Raw genomic sequence first — 23,861 nt, 5'->3', positions numbered from 1 at the left:
TAGAAATCGGATTGTGTAGGTGGCGTGGCGAGGCGCTGGGAGAAAGGATCGAGGAGTGTTTTGTTTCTGGGGAGGCAGACAGTGGCGCCGCCTCTCGCCAGGAGGAGTAGGAGGAGTGAGCCAACATGGAGGACCAGGCAAAGATAACCTAGTGTGTGGCCACCTTCTTCCCCACTTTTCCTAATGTTGGACTCCGAGAAGTTACCGATACACTCACTAGGTGGTTGTAGAAGGTGTACGCGAAAGCTTCAAGCCAATTTGAAGCTTTCGATGCCGTTTTAATGGCACTATGAACCTAGACTCGCTAACTGCTGCTTTGTCTCATATTGGTAATCTGGTCGCCAGTTTGACAAAGAAAAACCTGAACTCTAGTGCACAAGAGATTCAGGAAGTAAGTGTCCCTCTGTTCCTTGTGTGTTGATCGTGGAAGTGTTGGGTGGGAAAGGTGTAGTGTGCAAGTGTTTAATGAGTGTGATGAAGTGAGAGCCGCCCGCCGCCCTCACTCCCCAGCTGGACGCCGCCGCCGCCGCCCTCTGCCTCTCACCGCTTCTCTCCCTTTCTCCCGGGCTTTGTTTCATGGGTGTCTCTGTGGCCGTGATGTGCATGTCCTCCAGCTCAAATGTGTTGTGTTAATATTCATGTGGGGGTGTTGGGAGCTTAGCGTAGTACCGTTTCTCAATGGGGTGTTCCAGGGGCCTTCATGGGGGAGCTGCAGCACATTGTTTCCTGAAGTCTTGAGGTGGGGGTGTTTGGGAGAGTTCTACCACATTGAAAATTATTTCTAGAGACTCCCAATCACCCCGCCTCTCCTGCTGAAGTAATTGTGTATTATTTGCCCTAGATAATTAAATCTCAAGGTTAGAATAAGCCACAGAGACATCGTGAAACTAATTATGTCACGCAAAGCTCCTTAGAATGGTGAGATTTGGCCGTCTGCTTCTGATAAATACTTTTGTTATGCATTAGTTTCCCATGGTTATCTTATTTCTATTTGCTCCTTCAAGTTATGAATTTGTAAGTTAAGTTGGTGGTATTCATAATGTAGTGATTGTTGTGGTTAGATGTTTCTTTACATTAATTGGTGATTATTGGCATAAAATTGTGCACAGTTTAATTTATAATTTTCCTGGCCAAAGTTGTGTTTTGGATGACTTGTAAGGATGTTTTCCTACTGTGATCCAATGCTTTATTTGTCCATGTGGGAATGATAGTATACAAAAAAAAGAGTAACTAGCATTATGCACAATATTCATGAGAATACTTATTACTTGATGAAACAAATTCCTCCAAAAGAGCAAGGGGGAGGGGAGGTGCTGTGGGGAATCGGGGTTTTGAGTGTGAATCAAAATTAAGTGAAATATAGGCATTGAGAAATCTAGTCAAATTTCCCTTAATTTTTAGAATTTCCTAAACCTAGCCAATGGGATGCACCCACCATCCCCCAAACACCTCTGCTAGGATATTAGTGTAAGCTAGCATAACTTAGCCCAGCCTTTGGACTGTGCTCCCTAGACTCTCCTGGCAAGATATTAACGTAACCAAATCAAGTGAGGGACCTTAAAAGTGATACTATTATGCCTTGCTGTTAAGGTGTGGAGTCTCATAAGTAGAATTAGACAGCTTCCATAATGAAGATGTGGAACCTCTTCTTTACATTAGTATGTCGCATCTTAACCATTGCTATTGCTAAATATTTCATTTTGTGATTTTCTTTTGTTGTTGAACTCGGGCACCTTTTGCTTCACCTCCCTCCACTGGCTAGTCCTATTAACAAATGACAGAGAACCTGCTTCAGAATGCCTGATTTGTCTAAAATAAATTAAAAGTATAGCAACGTATCGTTGAAAGTTGTAATTGGTGGCTATATGGATGGCAGTGTGTGAAGGATCAGTTCTATAGATATCATAAAATCCACATAAGTGGCAAAGCAAATGGTGGTGAAGGAGATGAAGCTGGTGGCAAGCCAATAGTGAATCAGCAGACCATCTTTACTTTGCACTGAAAGAACATTCTGTGCTGGATTTTAGGATGTTTTTCGAGTCTTGGCTACTTCGTAAGCGTTATTAATGTGTCTTGGTCACCTTGTGTTTGTTCATTACTCTCAGTTGTTTTTATCTTTAGTGCAGAAAAAAAAAATCACAGGCATCTCCCCTTCCCCCACATACATCTGGGTGAAGAAAGCTGCCCACTTAACCTAGGCCAGCAGATTGGCTGGCCTAATGATGGGAGGAATTACAAATGACAAATTTTACAAGGAAAATAATATTTTTAATACAAATTTTACATCAATACTAGCTCTGAGTCATACCATATGTGTTGGTGCATGTGTCAGACTATGTTGCAACAGTGCTGGTATCTAGATCTCTTAATTAAAAAGAACCTTGTGTTTGAATTAGTATAAAAAAAAAATAGGTTTCATCACAGGTCTGGTAGTACATGGCATCCAAGCATATTGAGCAAATAGAGAAGATATATTATCCCTCCTGTTAGATAACATTTTGTTCAATTTAGTTTTGAAATGTCTCATTGTTGCTTGGCGGAGACTGACATATAGCAGTTTGTGGAGCTTTGTGGGAATCCAAGGGAGTGAATCTCATAGTTATTTTGTCAGGCATAGACCAGTGAGAAGAAATCAGATATGTAATAACAGTACAAGTTAGGAGAGAATGTAAATGCTTGTTGAAAGCATTGATGCATCAAGGCTAATACACTGTGTAGGTTATAGGAAAGTTTTGGCTTGAGTCGCATTAATGAGAAAATGGTCTTCTACAGCTTCTAAGATGAAGTGGTGATGGTAAAGGTGCTTGCAAGCTTTGTCTTTTCACCAGTGACCTTGGTTGATGTGATAATTAGATTGAATCGGCTGATATATACATGTGATTAGGAAGTGATTGGTGTGCTTTCACCCAGTGTTCCTGGGATAGATAAGTGCAGGTGTTTTTCAGCTGATCATGTTGTAGGCTAAAGGCTGGGAGTTATTCATTAGGGATGCGGTTTCCATGCTAGACTGGTGCCATATTTAGTCTTTTTAAGTCCAGAACTTAATAAATGGCATTGTCCTATATGGAAACTAAGTTCTAACAGGCTGCTGACTTTTAGGCTTTCACAGCTATTATACCTTGTCTTAATGTTGTTTTCAGTATTACAGTATTCTGTAATATTCTATAAATAGTTAGAGATAGTACAGTGAGCCCTTAGTATATTGATCTAAAAGGGACTTCTTAGAACCAAGCTGCCTGATGTCATTGCTGCTGCATGTTTCCTTATGACATGAGCTAAGATATTGTTATTTTAAACCTCATATGCATGCAGATTCATAGTGTTTTGATTTATTGTGATACTTTCATAATTATGTATGAACTTTTGAATATCCAGTGTAAATGATTTTGAGAGAAGTTGGTCAAAACAAAAGTATTTTCATTATTATAATACTAGTATTAGCTACTATTTTAAGTACGTATAGCATATTACAAGTGCATACAATATCATTAAAGGGCACTGTTTCTTACTTTTATGGGAACAAAATGTATTTCTTGCCTTGCAGCCTTCATCCACAACCAATAGCCCTTTTTAGTAGTATTGTGTCATAATCTGCACTGTACACTTCATTGTTACTGTGTAGATTGTCCCATTCTTAGTCTACCGGATTGATATCTGTGATTCTGTATTAATGTATTGTGTATTGTGAGGGTGGTAGTGGTGATAATGAGAAAGTAATATTGATGATTGTGAGGATAATTTGCATCACTTGATGTGTAAAGAGGAATGCACACACACACACACACACACACACACACACACACACACACACACACACACACACACACACACACACACACACACACACACACACACACACACACACACACTGAGGAAGGGAAGATGTCTGAGAGATGTTAAAAAATAAAGTTTCCCGCAAAGATGTGTTGAGACTTGGGACAGTTTGAGTGAAGAAGTGGTGTCAGCAACGAGTGTGCATAGTTTTAAAGAAAAATTGGATAAGTGTAGATATGGAGACGGGGCCACACAAGCGTAAAGCCCAGGCCCTGTAAAACTACAACTAGGTAAATACACACACACACACTGGGAGGAATAACCTTTAATCATGCAAGGGTGGTTGTAATTGTAATAATAATGATGATTATATTCCACATTTGTACTGCATATTACAATCTTTAAAGCAATGTTATATTTACCCAAGTCAGAAAGAGAATGGGGGCTTTGAACTGACTTTGTCTTCCTTAACACTATTGAATTAACATGAGTCAAGTCATTGTGATTGTGAGGCTTCACGTTGTCATGTGGCTGGAGGAACTGGTCTGTACAACCTGTGCCTTGGAAAGTCAGGATAAGATAGTTTTGTTTTGGTGTAAGAGTCTCATTAAGTTTAACATATTGTTTTGCATGTGGGCATAGGAACTGATACACTGGAAAATCATTGATATGTCAATTATTCATGTGTTCAATGCTCCTTACAGATCTAGCCTTTCTTATATAAGTATCTATTTATCAAGAGTGAGATTACCTAGAAATGATTGAGCATAATGCAACATTAGTTTTGTTGCCATACCAGTGTGTCAGTGTTTATTTTTTTTATTTATTTATTTTTATTTTTTTTTTTTTACCAAGCAGAATCCATCTCAAATATGGCAGTGGCAACTTGTATATCTTACTTGATTGAGAAATTTCTAATCCTTATTACAAGTACCTGCTATACTTTTAATTGCTCAATAAAGGGTATTCTTTTAAGTGAAAGAGGAATATGAATTATTTTCTTTTATTTTTTGTTTTGAGTAGCTATATTATGAGTGACTCATATTTGATACCTATGCATAGTTTTCATTTACCAGTAAATGTAATAACCACTTACATAAATTCTTCATAGTTTCATTCTCTTCCATTTAGTTTGAATGTTTCCTTCAGTCATAAGTCCATGTGTGTTGACCTTATCATGACAATACTGAGTAACTAATTGATCAAGTATCAACATATTATAGGAGTGAGGATTGAAGGAAAACATGAGTTAGTTTGAGTTGAGTGTGAGAGGTTTACTGAATGTTGATATTATGCAACTTATCTGTGTTTTCAGTGCATAGTTGTATTATTTGTCAGGTCAAGTAATCTTTCAGTGTTCTCCCTGGTAGGTGGTACGTCAGTTTGGTGGAGAGGCAGAGCGACATTTGTACCGGGTGTTGATTGGTCACCTGGAGTGGTCTGGGTCTCAGGGAGGAGATAGCCACCGACCTTCACCGAATAACAACAACAATAATAACAAGGTAACTTTTGTTTGCTACTAAGTTGCAAAGAACTCAAGACAGATGCAGCCAAACACCCGTCATTTCATTAATTTGTTTTCACTTGTAGTATTTCATGTAATAGTTTTTTTTTCTTTTTTTTTTTGTTGTTTAATGACTGATCATTCTGGATTTTGATACAGCATGATTAATGTATTCCTGTCATCTTTGACTTTTTCTTTTGCTTTTCTTTTTTTATCTCTATTGCTTTTGTAGAACACTCACTTGTTAGAATTTTGTGTTTGAGTGATGGTGTGTATTAAAGTTGCATGACATGAATGTTGGTGTTTCAGGACAAGGAGGCTGTGAGCAGTGTGGGTGTAGCCTCCCTCACCTGGTCATCTACCAACGGGGGGGCGAGTGCCCTCCTTCTGCAGCATCTGGGGGCCACTCTTCCTTCTTCAACTTTTATTACTAGTCTTGCATTTGCCATAGCAAACCCACCGAATCCCAACAAGGTAAAATGCAGCTTTATATGCAAAAATTAGGGTGAATTAAACTTTTAGAAAATGGGGAAAAAAAAGAAAAGAGATTTTTTAAAGTTTTATTTCTTTGTTTTGTTGAAGTCAAAACTAAAGATGGTTGCTAAAAAATAGTACTTTTTATATTTTCAGGTCAAGCCACAGTGGGTCAGTGGTGTGTGTAGGGCTCTGAAGCTCTCCCGTCTTCAGGAGGTGACCCTCTGCTTGTACCTGCTTCAGGAAACCAACCAAGAAGTACGAAGTCAGTCCATTGCCATCCTCAAGCTTAAACTTCCAGATCTTGTTCGTGCATATACTGATACAGGTAAATGATTAGCCATAGCATGAAATTTTCTTCATTGTGAAAGTTTTGTAGTGAAAATTAAGAATGTTGTGAAAGATTATCAATATCTATATTTCCTTTTCAAGTGAGTATTAATACATTTAAATTTGTTTTTGTCCATTCTAATTGTGGTAATTACTTAATGATATCCAGATCTACCTCCTATAATTCAGTTGCAAGTGAGAATATAAGATTAAAAGATTTCTTTATGCATAGAGAAGGAATAGAGGACTGGGAGAATATATGGGATGAATCTACTGCTTGCTTACTGCTTGCCTCCCCTGCTCCTGCAGCCTTGCTGCACAAAGCTTTCTTCTTCCTCTCACCCCTATTCTGTCCATCTCTCTAATGCAAGAGTTAACCAGTATTCTCAATCATTCATATGTGTCTCTGGTAAACTCTGAAACTCCTTGCCTGCATCTGTATTTCCATCTTCCTATGACTTGACTTCTTGTAAGAGGGAAGTTTCAAGACATTTGTCCAAGACTTTTGGCAAACACTATGACTTTAGAGAACTGGCAATGAAATGGAACTTTTTATATATTTTTGTTGCTCTTGGCCAACTTCCCCTTTTGCATAAAAAAATAAAATAAAATAGATAAATACAAATAAATAAATAATTAATGATCAAGGGAAAGGCTTATAATGCATGTGATGGTTATTGATAGACTAGCTGCTCATGGGTCTTGCAAGTAACTTCAGTAAGAACTTACCATGACTTAATTGCAGAAAGCATATAGTTGATGCATGTGTTTATGACAGGGGTTTTGTGTCCCTCATGCCTTATTAGAATAGTGTATTGAGTTTATAAACATTTTTTCTTTCTTTGCATTGATGTTATACATGTTTGCAATTTTTATTTGGTATTAATAGAAGAAGTAGGTTTATATAACTTTAAGTAACTGTCTGATAGCATATGTTTTTCCTCTCCAGAATCTGAGGATCGTGAGCTGTTAGAGCTTTCAACAGAAGCTCTACATCTGTTGTTGACACACATTGTACATTTGTGGAGGGATCCACCAGTGTCCCTCTTATCTCAGGAGTCAATACAGGCTTTCATATTTGCACTCCAGCGAGAGTTTCCTCAATCACGAGTACCAGTGGTTTTGGCTCCTTTGCTTTACCCTGACTCGGACATCCTCATGGAAAAGATGACTCAAGAACAACCTACTAATATGGCCAAAAACCTAGTAATACCTCATTGATTTTGTTAATTGATTTAGTTTGAACTGTTATAATGAGTGAAAATTTAAACATAGATAGTTACTAGTTCCTTACTAATGTGTCTTGATTTTCAGCTGGATGGGTCATTAGCAGACCTGGTGCTTGAACTAGGTTATAGTTTCTGTAATACTGTAGAAGAATGTCGGAACAACTTGGGCAACTTTGGGGTGAACTCCATAACACCAGCAGCTGTGGCCAAAGTGTTGGGTGTGATGGTGCGCACCCATACTGGTCTGCCTTCAGAACAGGTGATTTGCTGTTCCAGATATTTGAAATTTAGAGCTACTTCTTCAAGTAATACAAATTCTGTATAAAAAAATGTGGATGAGTTTTGTGGGTTTTATAGTCTCATGAATTTTCACTGACTTGAGAATTAAGAATTTTTATGTGTGAATGATGATGATTGATTTTACTTGTACAAATATGCTGTCATTATATAGGTTGTTTATTTACTGAATATTGGGTTATTACAGATTGGACTGCAAAACCTCAACACCCCTAGTTCCTTATGGAGTGACAGCAAAGACAAAGCTTCTAATAGTCAATCACAATCAGGTGGAAATGAAGTTGGTGTACCAGGCTCGGGCAGCCTCTCGGGACCTCACGGCTGGAACGTTGAGGTGTTCATCAAAGGCCTGTTGGAAGTTGTACCCAATTTGAATGTTAAGGAAATCTTCACCAAGCTGGACCATAAAGGATTCTTAGTCAAAGATAGACAAGGCTTGAAGCTTCTCATGACTGGTCTAAGGTATATACATCTTAGTAATGTTTGGTATGATTAGTCACTCTTGAAAGTTGTAAGAGTAATTTGCTGTATTGTGACTGTTCTGATGTATATTTATTTTTTTCCAGGTGTCTCCTTCAAGGCCAAGGAATACGGCTTGACTTATTTCCGGTGGAATGCTTCTATCACCAGTGGAAGAATACTGAGGAGCAACTAAATCTCATCACACAAATACTCAAAAATCCTGAAATATTTTGCTTCACTGACTTTCATTGCCACATGATCTCAACTGATTGCCTTAAGACCCTTCCAGAATTGGATAACAAAGATGTAAACTTCTTATTTATATTTGTAAAAGGGAGATTCAGATATTTTTAATTCATTCTATGTGTGACGAGGTGATCTGAATGGTGCTTCAACTTAACTATTTATTCTTATCTTTATGGAATTGCCAAACCTCTCATATATTTATAAACCTTCAGAATAAGGATAACTTTTTTTCTTTCTCCCAAGAAGTCATGTACGGTCAGTTAAAAGTAACTCCACTTTATTTCAGGTTGCTACATGGAAGTCTGTTCAATTGCTGGAAATACTCCTGTATTTGGGGGAAGCTGGCCACTACACATCTGTGAAGGAGCTCTTTAAATTTCCTATCCAGCATTGTCCAGACATTCTGGTGTTAGGTTTAGTGCAGGTGAGATCTTACTTTATCAGATCCTTCAATCTTCTCCTCCGAGGCCTTCAGCTATTATCTCTTCAAGTTTTCAGCTTTATATGCTGTTGAATAGGTATTTGAATTTCATGCATGCATTATCCTAAGAAACAAAACAGATGCCTTCATTGCTGTTTTCATTCCATTTTTGAGATTCAGCATTTGTGACAGTGAAGATGTTGGTATTTCTTTCAGGTCAACCTGCCTTACACAATGTTGCGACAAGATCTCATCACTTCACTGATCCCAATATTCCTTGGAAATCATCCGAATGCTGGTATTATTTTACACCATGCATGGCACACACAGGTTAGTTTCTCTCTCTCTCTCCCTCTCTCTTCTCTCTCTCTCTCTCTCTCTCTCTCTCTCTCTCTCTCTCTCTCTCTCTCTCTCTCTCTCCTGTTGCTAAGTGTTTGCTTTCCTTCCTTCTATCTGTATCCATATCCTATGTTTTATTGACTTGAATATGATGTTCTATTGTGGTATTTATTGTACAGAAATTACATTGCAAGTCTGAACTTTTGGGTAGTTTTCAAATAGAATCCTGACAAACTCTTATTTTTCAGAACCACACCAACACAGTGCGTCAGATCATCATGCATGCCATGTCTGAATGGTACATGATGGTGGAAAATGACCAGACAAGACTGAGTCGTATTCTAGATGTGGCACAGGACCTTAAAGCTTTATCTCTGCTCCTTAACGCCCAGTCTTTCCCCTTTGTAGTAGACTTGGCTTGCCTGGCTTACAGACGTAAGTGCTGCCGTTCTAATTGTAACATAAAATAAGATGAGATAAGCCCTGGTCTCCACACAGCCAGAGATTTAAATGTTAAACTTCTTGTTTATAAGTTGTGTGTGTTAGCCACATTGCCACAATGCCAGGAATAAAGATTACAAAAATAAGTTAGATGGTGGTAAAGTTAAGCTTTTATTGATGCTTGAAATCTTTGCAGGTGAGTTCTTAAAGTTGGACAAATGGTTGACTGATAAAATTCGGGAACATGGAGAACCATTCATATCAGCTTGTGTAAAGTTCCTTCAGCGTAGATGTCCTCAGCTGCTGGGAGGGAAGGATGACATGCTGCCTAAGTCCTCCCAACTACCTCCTGAGACAATGGGGACCATCCTTGTTTGCCTCAATGCTTGTGCCATGTATGTATCTATATATTTGTTCCCAAGTCATTGATTACCATGAGTGTTAGGGATTGATGATTATCAGTGGATGCTTTAGCAGAATAAAAAGAATTATAATGTGAGCATATTAGTGATGATTGGTAAGTGTAATGGTCTTTTTTGTTGCAGGAATGTGTCCCAGGAACTGTCAGACACCATAATCCAGATGTTCCAGAACTGTAACTTGATCAACAGAAGAACTCAAGTTGGTGTGGTAAGTGAGAGTGTGAGGCCACTTGCTGGTTATTCATCTTTATCATTTGCTATAACTTTCCTATCACTTATGGAAAGGAAAATAAATTCTATCTGGCTTATGTGAATTTTGTGGTAGTTGAAAGAATTTGTGATGATTTCCAGATTGGTTTTCCTGGTCCTGGTCCAACTCCTTCTAATGAAGGTCCATTGGGAAACATAACATCCAGCCTCAGCAACTTGAACCTTGGTGGTGCTGGTGTATCCTCCTCAATTTTCCCTACTCCTGTATCGTCTTCAATGAGCTTTGGAGGGATAGGATCGATTGGGACAGCTCCAGGCTCCCCAGGTCGTCCCCTTGGACCTTCCACTGCACCAGGAACATCCCAGTCTCCTTTGTCCTCAATATTACCTAATCTTCCTCTGGGACCAGCCCTTCCTGTGGCACCAGTGGGATCTCAACTCCCTGCACTGCCTGCCTCATCCAACCTACCCTCCTCGCTGAGGTCTCACTCAGTTCAACCTACTGTTGCACCCCCAAGACAAAGTGAGTATTGCATTGCTTGAAGACTGATCATAAGCAGCAAAGCAGCACAAGGTAGGGAAGGTGGTTATAAATTTGTAGTGTGATAAAGAGAATGATCTTTTGCATTTTATTTAATTTATTTATTCATTCATTCATTCATTCATTCATTCATTCATTCATTCATTCATTCCAATTCAGCATAGTGTTTTATCTTTGTTTTGTGTTATGATTTTTTTATATGGATGCTAATCTACATTGGAATGATCTAGAAGTGATTTGATCATAAAGGATGAATGGACAGTTCTGTTTGGCTCCTTGTAGGAATGAGATATTGGAGATAGATGGACAAAATAGTCAAAGGACTAGATAGACAAAATAATGAAAGGACTGAAAAATGCATGTATACAGAATAGAGTTAAGGAAGGAAGGCCATCTATAAGATAGAAAGGTAGGGTAATGAAATACATGCAAAAAAAAAGTGCTAGTGGAAAAGTGAGATGGTGTGTGTCTTGTGAACATGATCAAACCCATGAGAATTATGTATGTCAAAGTAAAAGAAAAAAATAATTATTTATCTATTTTATTTTTTCAGTGGATATGTCACAAATTTTTGATATGCCACAATCAGTCAGCAAGGAGGTAGAAGATGAGGCCAACAGTTACTTTCAACGTATCTACAATCATCCTCCTCATCCTACTCTATCCATAGAGGAGGTAAGTTTCAGCCTTTTATTTATTTATTTTTATTTATTTATTTATTTTTTTTTACCCATGTGGGCTTTTCGTGGGAATTTATGGTCTAAAGGGGATACTTTTTGGGGTACCTCCTATCTCAAAGCCCACCTACTAGGAAACCGTTGCCCTGAGTGAGGAAGCCCAACCTACACTCGGACTGTGGACAGGATTCGAACCTGTGTGCTTGGAGACCCCCTCGGACCTCAAAGCACACATGGTTCCACTGTACCACGGCGGAACCTTCATATATAATTTTTTTAATTTGGGCTCTTGGTGTGCAGATGTCTTTAACCCTTGCTTGAGGGAGACTTTCACACCATGCCTCAAGCTCCTACACCTTGATGGAATCTTGACCTCTTCACCCAAGAATGAGGAAAGCTTGTGGCAGGTGGCAGGGAAGATGGTCTCCTTCAACCTCCACCACATCTGGCACAAACTCTTCCGGTAGAAGCTGAGAGGGCTTCCTCCCAGCTGCTCTGGGCAGAGGGTGGCCATTTAAAATTGTATAGACCTGAAACTTGTGAAAGCAGCTCCACAGACTACCACTGTCCCTGCCACGGACCTGTCCTCGAAGAGGAGGAAGAGGTTCAAGGTTTCCCGTGGCTTTCTATAATATTGATTGATTGTTTGATATGTGGAATCTTACAGAGCAATCCTGATGGTTTGTTGTATTTTCAGTATTTTTCTTTTTCTTCTTGAGTTAATGCTTTTGTCCATCTCCAGGTTTTAGATATGTTGAAGAAATTCCATGAATCTTCAAATAAGAGGGAGAGAGAAGTTTATTCTTGTATGCTGAGAAATCTCTTTGAAGAATATAGATTTTTTCCGACATATCCAGATAAGGAACTCTTCACCACAGCAAGGTTGTTTGGTGGCATCATTGAACAGGGCCTAGTTGAGTATGTATTATTGCATCATTGTTTTGAGCTCTTAGTTTTTGTAAAAGATCAAAATAAAATCATGAATCTTGATATGAAGTATATGGAAAGTATAATTTGCATATTTCTAATCCTTTCTTGTTTTGTAGATACATGGCTCTTGGTGTGGCTTTGAGATATGTAATGGAGGCACTTCAGAAGCCACATGGCAGCAAGATGTATTACTTTGGTATAGTGGCCTTAGATAGGTTTCGGAGTCGTCTCAAGGAGTACCCAAGGTATTGTCAACATTTGATGGCAATTCAACACTTCAATGAATTTCAGCCACATTTGATTGAGGTATGTTGGATGGGATTTTGTTGATTATGGTTATCAAATTGATGATTTGTGATAATTTGTAGTGCTATGTTGATATATTTGTTTAATTACTGTGGTTACACAATACTCTTAACTGATTCATTTAATAATGATGACTCTGTCCTTTGAAGACTTTTTAGTGCAAAGCATCAGGATGACAACTGAATGTAATAAAAAGTATTCCAGTGTCAAATAAGTAATGTATGTTGTAGAAAGCTGACATTAGATAAATAAGAATCATGGTGTCAATTTTATATTTGTTAGAGATGGTTCTATTTGGATGGCATTTCTTACTTTAAAAAATTATCATATTTGTCACTTAAGTTTGATTGAAATTTCTTGTAGTATATCAAGTATGGAACACAGTCACAAGAACCTCCTACACGTCCCTCTGGGGTGGTCCTGCCTCCTTCTATCAATGTGTCCCCAAGTTCATCAGTGCCTGGAACTTCATCTTCACTTGTGGTTGCTCCAGTCACTGGTGGAGGGGCTCCCCCACCACCGGGAGTGCCTCCTGCATCATCTGTAGCAAAAAGTCTGCCTCCAGCCACAACTACTACCACTACCACTGCAGGAGCTATCATCAAGCCTCAGTTACTCTCAGCTGCCAATAATGCAGTTGGGTCTGGAAAGGTAATTAAGAATTAAGCTACATTTCATATTTATTGAAAAACATGGCTGCATTTTTTTTGTTTTTGTTTTGTCATATATTAGAAATGTGCAGATTTTTATGATAAAAAAAATTGTGTGTAAAAGTGAAGTGGGTTGTTATTTATTTAATTTGTACATTTTTTTGCTTAATTTTTGCATTTTCATTGCAGAAGTCATTGTTTTACCTTCAATCATTATAATTGATTTGGGAAGGGGCACTGTACAGTGTGCTATTACTTTAGTGTGATGAGTAAGATATGGCTTCAATTTCAGCCAACAATTACTACAACCAATATTGAGACGCTTCTTGTGGCTACAGAGAAAGAGGAGAAAATAACACCCCCTCCAGAGCACATTCAAGACAAAGTTGCCTTCATATTCAATAACTTAGCTCAAGTCAATTTACCTCAGAAGGTGAGTAAATTTTCTGCTGCGTATATTTTGTGTTTGTCTTTGCCTTTTTATCTTGTGTTTCTCTAGGATTTCCACTCTGCTTAGAACTATTGATTTGTTTGCTCAATTCCATACATGCGTAGGATGGCCAGGAAACACTTGAATGTATTCACTCTTTCCAACCTTTACTTTGTCATTGTATTTATTTACAGTGTTCCAGGATTAATACTTGTACAGTGGTCAGTTAGATGATTTTATTCACTCCTATCCTCAAGTTGATTTATTAATCTTCATTCACCATGTACTTAAATGAAACATGAACTAATGACATTTTTTTTTACTGCAGTGTGAAGAACTACGTGAAGTGGTGGGAGAGGAGTACTGGCTATGGGTGGCTCAGTACTTGGTTATGAAAAGAGCCTCCATTGAAAATAATTTCCACACTCTCTACTCACTCTTTCTTGACCAACTCAAGATGAACTCCTTCAACTCAATGGTCTGTCGGGAGACTCTCAGAAACATCAAGGTGAATAGAGCATGATAACAAGACATTTTATAATATTTCATGTTTGTAATAATGCTCATTCATCTATATGCTGATTGCAAGATTATAATTAAGCTTTTTTTTATTAATTATACAGGTACTTCTAAGGGCTGACAAGTCTGTTGCCAACTTCTCAGACAAATCCTTGCTGAAGAATCTTGGTCATTGGCTGGGTATGCTCACCCTAGCCAAAAACAAACCAATCCTTCACACAGATATTGACATGAAATCCCTGCTGATTGAATCATACAATAAGGGGCTACAGGTAAATCTATTATCATTATGCTAGTGCATTATATGTCATTGAATTTTATGCAGTTAGATTATTAGATATTGCATAAATTTAACCCTTAAAGTACGGTGGTCATATCGGTAAGATTGTAGCATCGCGTGTGGAGATGCGGAGATCGTACCGTTAATCATGTTTTTTCCACGCTAAATGTTTGAATCTCTCCCCCTCACTATTGGTCCTGGGGCAAGTAGAGGTATCTGGCATCTTTTCTTGCTCGCCTGCTTGAGCCTTGAGATGTGTTCCCTCACAATAGGTCATCTTTTCCCATTTCGAGGCGACATCTGGCAACCCCCGTGACCTGGAGGGAGGAAACGGTACTCTGAGTGATGTTATGTCAGTGTTACTTGGTAATGACATTGAGGAGTGATGAAAATGAAGACAGTGATTTTTTTTGTTGAGACAGAAGAAAGTGAAGATTCAGTAGTGATTCTGATAGTGATCAGGGAGACAGAGACCAACCCTCACAGCGATGTTCATAAGCCTCCTCACGTAGCCTATTCCCCTCGAGCAATGCGCTGGTGTGTCACCTATGGTTGCCTCTACAAGATTGTGCTTGTCGACCAAGTCACGTGAATCCCATTGCTAATAAGAGTTGCCAGATGCCAATTATTATAGAAATCCACATTACTTGTAATATGTGGTTTCTTTTTCTTTTCCTGTTTTACACATCATTTCATATATCTGAGTTTGCATTTTCTTGACATCAAAGTGCAAAAGTTTCTACTTTTACATCAGATTGAAATGCCCAAAAGGAGAGAGAGAGAGAGAGAGAGAGAGAGAGAGAGAGAGAGAGAGAGAGAGAGAGAGAGAGAGAGAGAGAGAGAGAGAGACAGACAGAGAGAGCGCAGGCGGTATTATCAGAGCTTTGGGGGTATTTCTTAGTGGTGGGTTCTGCCATGAATTTTTGGTATGCAATAACTTTGCTCTCAGAGGTCATAACATGTTAAAAACTACATCGTTGTACTCAGAATAACACAAAGAAATATGTTTTTATAAGGAAAATTTTTTTTTAGCATTTTTAACAGGTGTGATTTTTCCCCGTTGTAACAGACAGAAAGTAAAGGTTAAATGAATAAACAGCATTCATTGTATCATAAACTCTTGCTAACATACGTCTTTCATAACAGGAGATGCAGTATGTGATACCCTTCGTTGCTAAGGTGATGGAGTCTTGTGCCAAGAGTCGTGTGTTCAAGGCTCCCAATCCTTGGACAATGGCCATCATGAATGTTTTGGCAGAGCTCCATAAGGAACCAGAAATGAAACTGCATCTGAAGTTTGAAATAGAGGTGCTCTGCAACAAGCTGGAAATCAATCTGGATGTAAGTTTTTTTCCTAAACTAAGAGTTTTAAGCTGTTGCAGTTCTTCTATTTGTAGAATATGGGTAGAATAATGATAATTTGCTTGTTTCCGCAGGATCTTAAACCAGCTAATGTATTGAATGATCGGGAACGTATTGCTCGCCTCAAGCCCCAACTCTCACAGCCTGGAGGGTCTAAGAGAGCAGAGTCAACACCTCTCTTTCCCGCTTTGCCAGTCTTCGCTGCAGCTTCTTTCATGCGTAAGCACTATTTCTAAACAACTTACCTTATTTTTCTCTGTTTTCAGTTTTGTATTTAAGCACTTAATCTGAATGTGCATCATGAGATTAATTGAATGATTTTCTCTTTAAATAGCAAAGACTCCAAGCTGGTCTCAAGCAGTTCCACCGGGTGCAATTGTGGACACGAACACAGCCAGTGTCCAGAGCTCTTCAGTTGGTGCCACTCCCACCCCACTCACCGTGCTGCCTCCCCATCCCTCCACCACTCCAACTCCTATCCAGCCTCAGCAACCACCTGCCTCTGAACCACGCTTTATTTACTCAGATATTAGTGTTGCCTCGCTAAGAGGCTTAGAGCCTCACATATCTGTCTCTGTACCTCAGGTGAGTTACATCTAAAGAGTATATGTGCATAAGAAGTGTTAAGTTATATGCAATGTGCTTTTGAATAGATTTAGAAATACCATAAAACTATTGTGTAAAGTTTCTTCTTCAGGTTTGTGGTGTGGCGACCAATGCACAATTGAAGCAGCTAGTTCGTCATGCTGTGGAGCTGGCCGTCCAAGAGATTGTTGCAGCAGTCATTGAGCGCAGCATCAAGATAGCCATCACCACTGCTGAACATATTATTAAGAAAGACTTTGCACTGGATCCAGATGAGTCTCGGATGCGAGTTGCCACCCATCACATGGTGCGCAACCTGACTGCAGCTATGGCCATGATCACATGCCGAGATTACCTGGCCACCAACATCACCAAGAGTATCAAACAGGGACTGATGCAGGCCTTCTCTCGTGTAAGTGATCTTGTACTGAATCCCACGCATGTCCAATCTACTTCTGTAGTACCAGTAGAGTTTATATTGTGTAAGAAAAAAAAGTGAGGTAGTTATGATTAAGAGAGTGACACATAATGGTAAAGAGGTTTGGATTTATTTGGGTTTTATTTACTAAGAAATAATGCTTCACCTTTCTCGTGTAGGAAATGGGGTTTCATTGATTTTTGGCTAGGTTTAAAATTTTATTTCCAGGCAAATCCTCAACAGCTGCCACAACCTGTGGAACAGATGGAGCAACTTGCTGCTGCCATTGCACAGGAGAATGTTGGCATTGCCTGTGCCTTCATCCAGAAAAATGCTGCTGAAAAAGCTGTAAATGAAATGGACAAAAGATTGTCACAGGTATCTCACCATACCAGTTTTAGTAATGCACTATGATGTAAGCTGTAAAGAGATTATTCTTGTAATGTCCTTGACAACCAATTAAGTATGTAGAAGTCTATAATATCACATCATTGTTATGTTGAATTCTTTCATCATGTTTTTCAAGGATTTATCGTTACTATAAGTGCTCACTTGGCCATCTCAGGTACCATGGCATCCAGTTATAACTGAATTTCTACCAAAGTTCAAATGGACAAATCTCAATGGTAAAGTAATAATTTCATGCATTAGACACTTCTTTTCCTTCAGGAATATGAGGCTCGCAAAGTAGCTCGAACTGAGGGACGCCGCTACTGTGATCCAATGATCCTGACATACCAAGTGGAACGGATGCCTGAACAAATACGTCTGAAAGTGGGCGGCATCACCCCACCACAGATGGCTGTGTATGAAGAATTTGCCCGTAACATCCCAGGCTTTTTGCCCATCACAGATCAGGACACAATGTTTTTGGCCAAGCCTGTGCCTATCAGCTTGGTAAGACCACTTAATTTTCTTGTTTATGAATTAAATTCGTATTCTATACCAAGGTGTCATGGATTTGTGTAATGTCTTTGTATGAGAACATTTTTAAATTCACTTGAAATTCTTTACAGCAACAGCAACAACAACAGCAGCAGCAACAGCAGCAGCAACAACAGCAGCAGCAGCAGCAACAGCAGCAGCAGCAGCAGCAGCAGCAACAACAACAGCAGCAGCAACAGCAGCAGCAACAACAGCAACAGCAGCAACAGCAGCAGCAAGGTCCTCACACACAACAGCAAGCCTTTGGAAATGAAGAAGCAACAGCATTCCTTGTCCTGACAGAGAGAATCAGTGCTGAACTAGAGCACACCATCCAGACTTTCACCACCTTGGCTCCAAGCTCTCCACTGCTGTCCATGCTTCATTCCCTACGTGAAGGGTTGCTACTCACACGTACTAACAGAGACGTCCACACTGCTCAAGTACTCTTGAGGAAGGTTTGTGTCCCTTTGTTCTGGTTTTACAGTGTGTTTGAGTGTGTAACTGTGTGTGGTAATCTTTGTGTTTTTAAGTGTAGATGTTGGATGAATTAATCTTAACATCATCCAAAACTATAATTTTTTGCAGTGTGTGGACAACCTGATTGAGGGAGCACGAGAATTCCCTAGTGAACCTGAGCTTAACCAGTTAGCACTCCGCTTCAGAGACTGTCATCTCATAGTGCTCAAGGCCATGGCTGATCATCGCTGTTATGGTGTTCCCTGGACCTCCAAGAATATTACCAAGTGAGTTAGCCATGATGATGTGATGAGATAAAATTACTTACTGTTTTTTTTTGCACAAGTTTTACCAGTATTCATGTGGCTGTGAATTTTTTTCATGTTTAGCAAAACAATCCTGCAAAGATGCCACTAGGGGTACATCTTGGACTTTGTGACTGCATCAGCCTTGTTGGTTGTGCAGTTTTTAGGAAAATTAGGTGGTGGTCTTTGATAGTAGTCATTGCACATTGTTTGCAAATCACTGAACTAACTGCTTTTCTTACAGGTGTTGGACAGAGGGACGGGATGAGGTCAAATATAATTTGGACGTGGTAGACTGGCTAATCCGCTCCAGTCTACTGAACCATCAGATGCTTGATGAACACCTTGCACGCACCCTTGATGATCCCCGGGTCCACTCCTACTTCCCTTCTCTCTTTGTGATGCAGCTAGTCCAGGTTAGTAGAGTTATATAAATCCTTCAGTCTTCAAATATATAATTCGGTCTGAAATAGTGCAAGTAATGAATGAATTTATCCTTGCAGTGTGGTTGTACTTTGTAAAAAGACTTGAATATTACAATCACCTTTTCTATCTTTTCTCTCTTACACACACACACACACACACACACACACACACACACACACACACACACACACACACACACACACACACACACACACACACACACACACACACACACACACACACACACTCTTAGTATCTTATTTTTATGGGTCTTTATTTCCAACAGATGTATCTTATAGATGACCCAAGCAATAGTGTGTTGAGTGAGACCGACTTGCAGCTAACATTAGAAGCTCTGGTACGTCTGTGTCACTCAAGGCAAGCTCCTGAAGGTCTCATTGCTCTCATTGAAGCTCTCCGCATGAAGCACGACTTGCTGACTGGAGAACGTATCCCTGGGAGCAACAGTCTCAGTAACTTAAACAATCCTATTTCTGCTGGGCCAAGTCTTCACTTCCATTCTGGAGTGACACAAGCCAGGGACTTCCAGGATCCCCCAGCACTGCAAGAAAAGACAGAGGTGCTGTTGCGTGAGTGGATCAACATGTACCACTCCCCCTCGGCTGGCCAGGGGTCTGCTTCAGCCTTCCAGCATTTTGTTAAGCAGATGAATCTTCATGGTATTTTGAAGACCGATGATCTCATTACTAGGTAAAGAGATAAGAACAGTAACAGTTTGCTATTATATGTAAGGAAATTGTCTTGTAAGTGATGTAAATATGGAGTAGTAGTCATTAGTATATAATCTCTTCTCTAGATTATATGTTTTACTTTTCATTAAACAATATTTTATAGAATTTGATATTGAAAGAATTTCTTTGTAATGAAGAAAAATTGATTCATGTGTGCAGCATTACTCATCTGATGGTTTGATTGATCATCTAAAATTTTCAGATTTTTTAGAATATGCATCAGTATGTGTCGTGACCTGTGTGTGCGTTCCATCCTGGAGCAAGGGCAGGGGCCATCACCCACCTATGTACGCAGCAAATGCTTCCAAAATCTAGATGCATTTGTGCGGCTTATTGCCTTATTAGTCAAGCACTCAGGAGAAGCTACCAACCCTACAACAAAAATTAACTTACTTAATAAGGTAAGGAAACTACTTACTGTCATACTCATAGTCTTGTAGTGATAACTACTTGAACATACTTTATTGACATGCAAAGAGATATTGAAGAAAATTTCCTTATACTTTGTGATAATATTAACAACCTTCAAGTTTGAGAAAAGTGATGAAGATGAAAATACTGAATTTCTATTCATTGATTAATTTCAGGTTTTGGGCCTTGTTTGTGGGATCATGATTCATGATATAGAATCCAACAGTACAGACTTCCAACAGCTGCCATATCACCGTATCCTCATTATGCTCTTCCTGGAATTGAATGCCCCTGAAACAATCCTCGAGTCAATCAATCTTCCGGTATGTGAAGTAAGCTCATATCATTGATGTCATAATTTTAAATAATTTTTATACAACCATAGTTTCTTTGGGACCTGGGAGGTAACATCCAAAAAAAAAAAAAAAAAAAAAAAAAAAAATCTAAGATGTTTCAGAAACATCTAAAAAAACTTAGCTGCAAGATTGAGTAATGTTTACCTATGTTTTATTATGCGCTCTGCACTTTTCCTTGTAGTGGAACACATTGCTACCTGGAATATCTTGATACTTCAAGAATCAAATTGATAATGTTTTAGAAATATTTTACTGTGGTTGGTTGAAGAGGAATGGTTTCATGGTAATAGAAAAGAAAAAAATCAATGATTTTATGACAAGATATATGTAAAATCTGCTTTTTGTGTTAGATAGATGATGATGTGTCATTTACTATTATTTCCAATTTCCTTATTGGATCTTCCAATTTTTTATGTCCACTTAATTGCTCTGATATTTAAGACTTAAAGCAAATTGCATAATATGCCTATCATCTATAACTGTGTCTTTCATGATCTTAGTCTCTATTCCCATCTAAATGACAGTAGTAGGAAAAAGGATGCAAAAACTTAAAACATACTGATTCTTTTGAGTCCAGAAGTTTGCGAATTTGTGCCTGACTTGTGTTATTTGCTTGGTGGAAGAGGCAGCCACTGCCACATGACCTTGTTGCAGCTCCATTACTGGTCAGTTTACAGTTTATCCAGGAGTACACGTCATTGTATTTCTTGTCCTTCTATATGTGTGTATATTACTGTTACATCTTGCATATTTGGCAGCCAATGTGTATTGATTTATTTAATTCGTTTTGTTGATTTTTGGGTGTTGGAGGAACTAAGGAGAATGGTTGTCATTATTTATAGAATATAGAAATGTACGTTACAAGGGTTTCCCATTGTTTTATCCAGATGGTTGTCTTCTAATAAACCACTCGAATGAGAAACATCATAATTTATAGTGATGTATGTCCTGTCACTAGAATAACCATTGAGGCTGTGTCATCAGGGTTTTGGTATTAAACCAGTTCATTAATAATGTGGTTCGGTCTTGTAAAATGTCTGATAAACATTTCATGTGAATGATTTTTGCTAAATCCAGGGCTTCCTCCAGCTTGGTTATGGTCTAGAGTTTCATTCCTTTACTACTGGCACAGGTTAGTCAGGTCACCTTCCTTTGGTTTTACTTCTTATCTTTTATGCAGAATTTCTCATCTAGACTAATCTGTATGGCAGACATCTTTCTCTGGGTATGACGTTTGACCAGTTACACTTACTGTATGCAACATACACTTGCAAGGTGTTTGTGTTGTTTCTTCACTTGCTGTCTCGCTTTTCTAGGGGAGCTTCTGATGTTTTCTGCTTGTATTGTTTCTTAATGCTTAAAACTGTAATTTTACTTCATTCACCATGTTGGTGATCAACTGTTGGTGGGTGCTTGTTGATCCAAAAATATCTCCTCTTGACCTATAAGGACTGTTGTTGTCTGACGCAGGTCATGAAGTCTCCAGGTAATTCAGCGTACATTGTCTTGTGTGATGTATTTTTCAATCGTGCCTTCCCAGCCCATCATAAAAGTCCACAGCCTTTTCAGTTTTTAGAAAGAATGCTGGCTGACCAACTGTCCTTTCCCTGTCCTGCCATTGCAGCTACACGACCTCTCTCTCTGGCATCACAGGAGCTCCCTGCAGTGTACTTGTGATCACTACCATCAAGTAAGGCAGATATACAAGGGCATGTTATCATTTTTGAATCATGGATCCCAGCATGAGGGTTGCATACCAGTTTTTACTGATGGATTAACGTCTGATGTTGGTGTTGGCTTTGGAGCCTTTCCCAGATATTTCCTGGTGTGGCAGTGTCTTCTCCATACACTTCAAGTTCACCAGAGTTGTCTGAAGTCTTACTAACTCTGTACACTATACCCATTGGCAGTGAGAAAATTTTGTGATATTTTCTGACTACATTACAGTTGTTGTTACATGAAGGCAATGAATTCTGGTCCCTTGTCTTGCATATACTTGTGATTGATCTTACAATGTAGACATGGTCATATAGTTGCTTTTTTGCTGGGTTCCTGCTCCTGTGTGTGTCAAGCAGATGGAGAGGCTAAAGCCTTCACATATTCTGCTGTTGCCTATCCCTAACCTCTTAAAGTTGGTTAGCAATTCAAATGATTTGGTAGAATATATGAAAGATCTGGTGGCCACTGCCAGTATTAGCAGATCACTTCCATATTTATAAGTATCTTTACACTGTCCTAACCATTGAGGACATTATCAGGAGACAATTCTTGCCCATCTCTGAACTGGGCATTCTTTCCTCAGTCACTTTGTTGATGAGGATTTCAACACTTCTGCAATAACTACCTGCTACTTTAGTGTCCCAGTTTGGGGTGTTGGATTTTGAATCTTGGAATTGGAGAACATGCAGAAGCTTTGAGAAAGAAAATTTCTCTCTCTCTCTCTCTCTCTCTCTCTCTCTCTCTCTCTCTCTCTCTCTCTCTCTCTCTCTCTCTCTCTCTTGCTAAGTGATATGTAATGCTTCATCGTCTAGGAGAATAGTTTCTTGGTATACATTTATGAATAGTTTGAAAGTTTCTTAGTTTACATGTTAGCATTTTAAGTGCTAGCTTAGCCAATCTCAAGTGTGGCTTGGCAAGCTTACTTGTAACTTACCAGTCTGAGCTTGTCTTAAGTTCTGTTAAAAATTGTAATTGGGACAAGGTTTTCTCCAGGCTTGATGCTGCCATGACAAGCACAACACTATACTAGGGTATTGCATTGGTCAAATGTTTTTATTCTTGATACAACTGTGATTGTATATATTGTGTTGGTTATTATGCAGAAATTTTCATCCATTTCTTCTTACAGACTTCTAATTACTGGATAGGTTTAATCATATTTACAGATTGCCTGTTAAGGCATGTTCTAGTGAGCCATCTGATATGGTGTCAAGATAGAAAGCTCACATAATAAAGCAGATTTTGTGTTTGGATATTTAGGGATCTGAGTCTGCATTAAGGTGACCAACCAAAGATAGTCCATAGTGAACATGGATGGGTCAGTCAGTGCCCTTGGTTGGCTAACAGCTATGCTGATTGTAGAGAAAGAACACATTTTACCAACTTCTAAACAACAAGTAAGGCAATAAGGGGGTAATTTAGATGTTCACCACAAAAAGAGGAGATAAGTTTTACATTATTAGTTCTTGTGGATAATTTTCAGTCTTGTTGCTGAGATGATTAGAAAATGAAATAAGGAAATGATATGGAGATGGGGATGTGTAGGGAAAGCTTATGAACATCTTCAGCTAATGAATTTTCCATAAAGTTTAATTTTCAGTTGAAATTTACCTGATGAAAGCTTGGTAGGCTCTTTTGATGTGACATGCCCCAAAGTACCTG

The 23,861-nt window shown here is 38.9% G+C and overlaps 1 protein-coding gene across 2 annotated transcripts in view; it reads left to right on the top strand.

Annotated features, from left to right (window-relative positions):
• The first annotated feature begins 92 nt into the window (after positions 1-92).
• The window catches only part of LOC123498395 (CCR4-NOT transcription complex subunit 1-like), a 29,048-nt gene continuing 5,279 nt past the window's right edge, over positions 93-23,861 (top strand). Inside the window, exons 1-33 of one of the 2 annotated variants that reach the window (XM_045245501.1) lie at positions 93-391; positions 5,145-5,276; positions 5,588-5,752; positions 5,909-6,080; positions 7,032-7,288; positions 7,397-7,570; positions 7,796-8,070; positions 8,175-8,376; positions 8,603-8,740; positions 8,954-9,067; positions 9,325-9,511; positions 9,714-9,912; positions 10,063-10,147; positions 10,291-10,672; positions 11,244-11,365; positions 12,110-12,285; positions 12,414-12,603; positions 12,967-13,254; positions 13,546-13,686; positions 14,012-14,191; positions 14,307-14,474; positions 15,629-15,823; positions 15,919-16,063; positions 16,179-16,429; positions 16,542-16,841; positions 17,076-17,225; positions 17,517-17,744; positions 17,864-18,229; positions 18,360-18,517; positions 18,780-18,951; positions 19,248-19,672; positions 19,916-20,114; positions 20,301-20,456. In XM_045245501.1, the coding sequence (XP_045101436.1) occupies positions 290-391; positions 5,145-5,276; positions 5,588-5,752; positions 5,909-6,080; positions 7,032-7,288; positions 7,397-7,570; positions 7,796-8,070; positions 8,175-8,376; positions 8,603-8,740; positions 8,954-9,067; positions 9,325-9,511; positions 9,714-9,912; positions 10,063-10,147; positions 10,291-10,672; positions 11,244-11,365; positions 12,110-12,285; positions 12,414-12,603; positions 12,967-13,254; positions 13,546-13,686; positions 14,012-14,191; positions 14,307-14,474; positions 15,629-15,823; positions 15,919-16,063; positions 16,179-16,429; positions 16,542-16,841; positions 17,076-17,225; positions 17,517-17,744; positions 17,864-18,229; positions 18,360-18,517; positions 18,780-18,951; positions 19,248-19,672; positions 19,916-20,114; positions 20,301-20,456 (6,594 nt within the window). In that variant the 5' untranslated portion in view covers positions 93-289. Of the gene's footprint in view, positions 392-5,144; positions 5,277-5,587; positions 5,753-5,908; positions 6,081-7,031; positions 7,289-7,396; positions 7,571-7,795; positions 8,071-8,174; positions 8,377-8,602; positions 8,741-8,953; positions 9,068-9,324; positions 9,512-9,713; positions 9,913-10,062; positions 10,148-10,290; positions 10,673-11,243; positions 11,366-12,109; positions 12,286-12,413; positions 12,604-12,966; positions 13,255-13,545; positions 13,687-14,011; positions 14,192-14,306; positions 14,475-15,628; positions 15,824-15,918; positions 16,064-16,178; positions 16,430-16,529; positions 16,842-17,075; positions 17,226-17,516; positions 17,745-17,863; positions 18,230-18,359; positions 18,518-18,779; positions 18,952-19,247; positions 19,673-19,915; positions 20,115-20,300; positions 20,457-23,861 lie in introns of both variants that reach the window. The other variant, XM_045245500.1, reaches the window with a different exon arrangement.

Source organism: Portunus trituberculatus, chromosome 48 (genome assembly GCF_017591435.1).
Source record: "Portunus trituberculatus isolate SZX2019 chromosome 48, ASM1759143v1, whole genome shotgun sequence".
Lineage (NCBI taxonomy): Eukaryota > Metazoa > Arthropoda > Malacostraca > Decapoda > Portunidae > Portunus > Portunus trituberculatus.
Note: the sequence above shows the minus strand (reverse complement) of the source record. Positions and strands in the feature narration are given on the sequence as shown.